This window comes from Neopelma chrysocephalum, unplaced genomic scaffold (assembly GCF_003984885.1).
Source record: "Neopelma chrysocephalum unplaced genomic scaffold, ASM398488v2 Primary Assembly neopelma1_73, whole genome shotgun sequence".
Taxonomy (NCBI): domain Eukaryota; kingdom Metazoa; phylum Chordata; class Aves; order Passeriformes; family Pipridae; genus Neopelma; species Neopelma chrysocephalum.
The window spans coordinates 528,524-535,487 of NW_020897733.1; the positions used below are offsets into that span (position 1 = coordinate 528,524).

General features: G+C 40.1%; 1 protein-coding gene across 1 annotated transcript in view; it reads left to right on the forward strand.

The window, feature by feature from the left end:
- The window catches only part of VMA21 (VMA21, vacuolar ATPase assembly factor), a 6,180-nt gene extending 1,145 nt beyond the window's left edge, over nt 1–5,035 (forward strand). The window contains exons 3-4 of the mRNA XM_027687093.1: nt 1,506–1,615; nt 3,070–5,035. Of these exons, the coding sequence (XP_027542894.1) occupies nt 1,506–1,615; nt 3,070–3,212 (253 nt within the window). The 3' untranslated portion in view covers nt 3,213–5,035. The remainder of the gene's footprint in view (nt 1–1,505; nt 1,616–3,069) is intronic.
- Nucleotides 5,036–6,964: the final 1,929 nt, after the last annotated feature.

Sequence of the window (6,964 nt, forward strand, 5' to 3'; positions counted from 1 at the left end):
GCTCCGAGCTAGGCTGAGCTCCGAGCTAGGCTGAGCTCCGAGCTAGGCTGAGCTCCGAGCCGGGCTGAGCTTACACACGAATGTTTGTTTTTGCTGCGTAGGGAAAGCGGTGAGAGTATGTCAGTGTAAGAAAAGTATTTGTCACCAGTGGAGTTTTTAACTTTGGTAATAAGCTGGAGGTCATCTTACTCTTCTGTGGGTAAGTGCTGATAGAAGAGTTTCTGATTTCCACTCACTTCTCCAAAGTGAGTGGACTTGTGCTCGCCACTCCCGAGACCCCGAGGCAAACGCTAGTAAAGGAAAAGATTCCGAATGCCCTTCTTTTTTTATGCTGCCTAAATGACCAGCACATGGCCAGCAGGAAGTGCTGTTGGCTGCAGCGTAGAAGCTGTGTGTGGCTGCACGTGACTGTCAGAGGATGAGAATTTTTTTCCCCACTTCCACTTTTTTTCCAAAGAAATGTCAAGATTAAAACTGATTTCAAGCAATATGCTATGGCGCAAACATGTGTCGATAAAACTTTTTGAAACTACTTACGCAAAAAATGCTTTGAAGGTTCCTAGGAGTTTTAAGAATTATGTATCCCTGACTTGAGTTAGCTTTTGTGCATATTTGTGTTTCAAAGGCCTTAAGGACACATGCCCTTGAATCAGGTAGTCTTTGAAAGTCAGAAGGATATTGCCTGGCTGATGTGTTTGCTTGAGCATAAAATGATGTGGTCAGCCAGGCAGAGTGAGTGAGAACTGGGTGAAGCACACACAAAACAAGCTCTATGTGGTGTTGTGTAAACACAAAACCTGTTCTAGCAGATCAGGTTCAAGGAGACCTTACCAAGAACATAACCCTTCATAGTGTTTCTCTGGGTTTAGGTCTGTGAAGGCAAAAGAAGTTTTGGTGTGTTGGCTCCATGTTCTGAGTGTTGCTACAGTTATTCCAGCTTTCTTAATGGAAGCTGATAACTTATTTTTAACTAGAGGAACAATACCCCAAAAAAAGGAACTTTTCAGTAGTTAACTGTTAAAATCATTCTATGTACTTCCCTCTATATCCCAGCCTGTAGAATTTGTCATTTTCCTGAACTTGTAGTTACTGAAAAAAAAAAAAAGAAAGGAACTTGGCAAGTTTTAATGCAGAAAACTGTCATGTGACAAGTGCATGTGTCTGATATTAGATATTTAATAATTCTGTGATAGTATACTGATAAACGTATTAACATAACTCCCCTAAGTTGTTAATGCTTGCAAAGCAGTAACAGGGAAAAAAAAATCTAAAGATTGTTTTTAATCTTGTTTTTGACCTCTGACTGGCAGAATCATTACATCATTTTGAGTACTCTCATTTTTATTGCAGCAAACAAATGCATATTCCAAGTCTTTTGCTTCCAAACAATACTTTTACTCAATTATTGAAAAGTAATTTGCTTCAGTTTGGGAAAAGTTCTTGTCCTGTTTCAGGCGTGTATATTGTGACTTCCTTGTGTGTGTAACTTCTCTTATTTATTTCAGAAATGAGGGTTCATTAACATCAACTTTAAGAACGCTTCTGTTCTTCACAGCTCTAATGATTACATTACCAATTGGGCTATATTTTTCATCAAAGGCTTATGTATTTGAAGGTAATTCTGCTTCTGCCAATTAGTATTATTATTACAAAAAAAGAGGAAAAGCACAATCCTGTAATAGCATCTTTATTCTTCCTGTTTTGTTTCCTTCTGCAGACCAAAGGTTCTGTAATGTCTAATTAGAACAGAAAATTATATAAATGGTCAGTGCATCCTTCCCTGCATTGTGGTCTGCAATCCAGTGTTTGCTGTTTGTTATACAATGGCTTATATAGCACAGAGGTGCATTGTTCCCCTTACCTAAAGGGTATCTAACACCACCCTACAGCAGACTTTTGTCAGAATCATCAGGGATATATTTCCTGCAGGTACTGCAAACTAATCATGTGTTCAGGGCAGAATAATGTTGTTTATGGGGTTTATTTTTGCTTTTTAAAACATCTGTATTTGTAAGTGTAAACAAGTTAATTCATATATGCAATTTCAGGTATTGAATGTGGTTGCTTGTAGAACTTTAATTTAAATAAAGAAGGAGGAAAAAAGAAGGAAGAGGGACTTAACTGTTTGTTTGAACAGCTTAGCCGTGTTGTAGTCTCGATTCTGCAAGGCTTTAATACTTTTCTCCTGCAGTACTAGGAAGTTATCTCCTTCAGAAGTGGGGAGGAGGGAGGGAGAAGGCAGCTGCTTTTAAGAGCAGTTTGTGAGTATGAAACTGAGTTGTTCCAAGACTGTTCTCTTTGGTGTGTACTGCTGTATGTAGTACATAGAAGGCTCAAAGCTTATTAAGTAGCTTTCAAGATCCCTTTTAGCTTTTTTTTTTATCTGAAGTGTAGCAAACTGAGCCTTAACTTCACTGTTAATGACAAGATCTGTCAGCCCTGAAAGGATTGAGCTTGTCTTTGAAGGGTGGTATTTTTGGAGTGGTTTTTGGTTTGCTCTTTGGGGGATTTTGTTGGGTTTTTCTTAAATTAATTAAGGGAAACAATATTTCGGTGTTTGCTCTTCGATATTTGAAGGCTTATTTCATATGAGATGTGTTCATGTAATTTAACTGGTGGGGAGTTACTGTTTTATGGTCTAAATATAGAAGGTAACAATCCCCTAAATGTAATTGTTCCACTGTTTTCTCCTGTTACAGTGGCAAATAAATTACAGAATTCTCCCCCTTCTTCCCTCCCCCCGCCCCCTCATTTTCCTACCCCACAAAGAGCGTTAGGAAAAAAGGATGTTGAGGTTTATTTGGTGCTGGAAGATAGTAGCAGAAAATGTTGTAGATAAGCTGTTGACATCAAATCCAGGGTATTTTATCTTAAACATTGAATACTGCACTGTTGCTTTGTTCCAGAAGTGGTTTCTGGGCCTTTGACTATCATGGTGAATTCTTTCCTACGAATTGTTTTGAGCTTTTGATACAGGAGCACTTGTAACTTTGGTCTTTAGGAAGAATTGTGACTTGCCGTGTCAGAGTTCCTAATAACTGATATTCTTTACTCTCCTTGTTTTCCCAGGTTCCTTAGGAATGTCCGACAGAGACAGCTATTTCTATGCTGCCATCGTGGCTGTAGTTACTGTTCACGTGGTACTTGCTCTCTTTGTTTATGTAGCGTGGAACGAGGGCTCGCGGCAGTGGCGGGAAGGCAAACAGGACTAGAGCGAAGATCATGTCGTCTGGTGTCTACAGACTGTAAATCAAGGGGTTTTTTGTGAGCTGAAGGAAAAGCATTCTTCAAAATGTATAATACACGTGTACAAAAAGGAGGCTGGTGCCTCAGCTGTGGTTGAAATAAGACTTGTGCTCATCTTGCCTGTGTACCCGTGTTTTCTGTGATGTTGATGGAAGTTGTTCTTTAGCCAGCCTCTGTTACGTCAGGCTGAGGAGGTCTTCACCTGCAATTAGAATGGAATAATTATATATTTTTGAAAACTCCTGTAGCTATTTTTGCCTCTGGCTTGCTCCAAAAATAACATTGGCATGAAGCGAGCATTAAATTTTCAAGGAATTAAATTGCTAGTTAAAAAAGCTGCATTACTTACTGTCCAACTGTAGTGGAAAAGATGGAATTTCACTTTGCTGTGGATAGTTTCCTGATTTGTTGTTTAACCCCAGCCAGTAACTGAGCACAATGCAGCTGCTCACTCACTCTGCCCTCCCAGTGAGATGAGTGGAGGAATCAGGAAAGCAAAGTGAGAAGACTCATGGATTGAGATAAAGACAGTTTAATAGGTAAAGCAAAAGCTGCACGCTCAAGTGTGTCTGTTTTCAGCACAAATCCAAACCATAGCCCCATGGTAGCTGTTATGAAGAAAATTACCTCCATCCTGGCCAAAACCAGCTCAGTGGGACAGGCGTAATTAATACATTTCTCAGTTTAGAAGTAATTTCAAAAAACAGACTTGTTTAGGAACTCAGGTGATGTCTTTCTAATGTGAAATACAATTTTTTTGTTTGTTTTCAAATATATTTTTTATTGCAGTGTAAAATTCAATCTTCAATTTCCTTTATCTTGATGATGCAAAGGAAAGGGCGTAGCATATTTTTGTATGTCTTTACACAGGTATGTATCTCCTTGATATTTGCTAAAGGATGCTGTTGGATTTCCTGTGGTAAAGCAGTGTCAGTAACAGCTATAAGCTGCTGGAATGGATTGCAGGGGAAGGACCAAGAGAAACAAGCTGTATCCATCTGTAAATGGTGTCCTTTATGAAGCAGAGAACACAAGAGTGACCACATAGAAAATTGCCTTCTCTTCATGAATACTTACTTGTACACTGTGAAATGATACAATATGTTGATTGTTTTCTTTCTTCCTTGGTTGTGTGTATAACTTTCTCTTGTCAAGCCATAGTGAGATTTTTTTGTGTTGTAGGATAACCCAAATTTCATTCCACTTCTGTGCTGTTAGCAAGCTTTTTAGTCTCTGGATAAAAAAATTCTCCTAAGGTTCCAGCAAGGCATAAAACTTTCCTAACACTGATAATGGCTGTTAAGCTGTTGTGCTTGAGGTTCTTCTCTTAATTTGAGTTTTCCAGATTAATGTATTAGTTTAGCCTTTTTTGGAAGTCTTTTGCTTAATATGGGGCTTGGCATGGTTTTGGTGCTGTGTGTGTCCATGGTAAAACCTAGGCATAAATGAGATAAAAATTGGTTATCTCCAGTGGTTTGAGGAATGTGTTGCCAAGTCTCAGTCCTCTCTTATCCACCCCAGTGCCAGGTATGCACAGGCATAGACACCGCGGCACACTAATGCAAATCAATTTTTACACTTTGCTTCTGACACGTTAACTTTTCTCATCCAGACCCTGTTGGCAGGTTGCTGCCAGCAAACTGAAGAATCGTCTGAGTACCTGAAACACAAAGTTAGTTGGTATGTGGGCATGTTGGCTTCCCATTCTCCAGTGTATGAACTGTGCATTGTAGAACAAATACTTCCTTTTAATAAAGAACTACCCTGCAATACAAGATCCGGTAAACAAGCACGTGTGCTGAACAGTTTTTGAATAATGTGTTTAATATATATAGAACAGCATAAAAGAAATATGTAGTACTGCTCACAGTGGAGAATAAATGAAGAGTTAAACCTATGGTAAAAGGTTTACTTGGTGCTGGAAGCAGTAACAGAAAAACTGAACGTTCTAGAACTCTAAGGTGTTTATTTCAATGGGAGCACACCTGTCATTCTTTACTAACTGGGTTCTGTGCTCGATATCTATTTTATGTTTCACATAGCAGAATCCCTAGACAATAACTTAATTTCCTAGAAATAACAGGGAGATTTTTTTCCTTACTATAACTGTACTACAAAAATCTGAAAAGTTTGACCTCTGCTATAAGTATAGGCACTGTCATGTCTGAGCAGTTGAAGGTAACAAGCTGAGCATTAATCCATCCATTGGAAGATCTTCTTTGTAGATAAGGCTTTGATCCACGACATTCTCCTTGAGATAAGAGGGAGTGCCTGAGTCTCTGCACAGTCACAGCCAGGTGCTGGTTTGATGTTGCCTGTGCTTGGGAGTGGAAACAACCACTCAGGTGAACAGTGCAATGAAAACAGTCCATGAAGCGATGGAGTTACATCATGTGTGGGGAGCTCAAAGAACAGAAACTGCAGCCATGCAATGTAAAAAAGTACACTGAGTAGAGATAGATCCTACTGGGGCTCCTGTCATGCCTTACCAATACTAAGCTTTATTGTATTTCAAGGGTTTTGCTGTGATCTCTTTAGGTTGAGAGTTTCCTTTCATGTGTCGTATGTTCCTGTTAATGTCAAAGCTAGTTGTCATGGTAATTTTTAAATTTTTTAATGGTCATTGTATTAGTGTTTAAATAATACTGTACTGCATTGGGTTTGCATGGCAAGGTTTTGGTAGTGGCAGGGGCTATACAGGTGTGGCTTCCGTGAGAAGATGCTGGAAGGTTTCTGCTGGGTTCAACAAAGCCAAGGCTGGCTGGCTCCAAGGTGGACCCGCCACTGGCCAATGCCAGGCCCTTCAGTGACAGTGGTGGCGCCTCTGGAAAGCAGGAAAAATCCTGTGCAATTGGAGCCAGAGAGAAGAATGAAAATACATGGGAACAATAGCTCTGCAGACACTCAGGTCAGTGAAAGTGAGCAGCTTTGGCTTGAGCTTAGGGATGCCTGACTAAAATCACTATTACCTGCCAGCACTGAGTAGGAAGTCTCTAGAATGAGTGGTTGATTAAGGTACATGAACTTGAAGCCGTCTTGATAGTACATTTGAAACAAAACACTGCCTACCTATTTTTTGCATTGTAAGAGAGGGCCTAGTAATAACCCTCACTTAACATTTAAAAAAAAACAAACATGAAACCCCAGGAAAACAGCCTAACACAAAACCAACAAATTGACCCTCCCAAAAGATGTTATTTTTTCTCTCAGGCTGGGAGCAGGTTAAGGCTGTGATTTTGCCACACTGCAAGGGCAGCAGGGCAAACTAGAGGGCAGGCTTGGCTACCTGATTGCTGTGATGAGTGTGGGAAGGTGTGGTGCTGGATGAAAAATTATTTTCTCAGTGCATTCGTGAACAGTAAAATGTTTGATGTTATTGCAATTTTGATGGCTTTTAGACTGCTGTATTATGGTATTCAATTGTTGCTGTAGTTAAAGAAACTGTGCTTAGGCTTCTGACAGCCCACACAGCGGGACAGGGTGTGCTGAGAGCCTCAGGCAGGGGATGAGTAAGAGATGGGAAAGCAAAAGGCTCTTAAATAGCAAACTGAGCCAGACATGTGTTACTACAAAATAGCCTAATATGGGTATGAATGAAGTTTAGGTAAACTGCAGCCCATGGGGCAAGAGGAGGAAGGGGTCCTGTGAAGCAAAGGAGTGATTTGGGGAGATGGGGTGAGGGCTGGAATGTGCTAGCCTGGCTTGAGACATGATGACT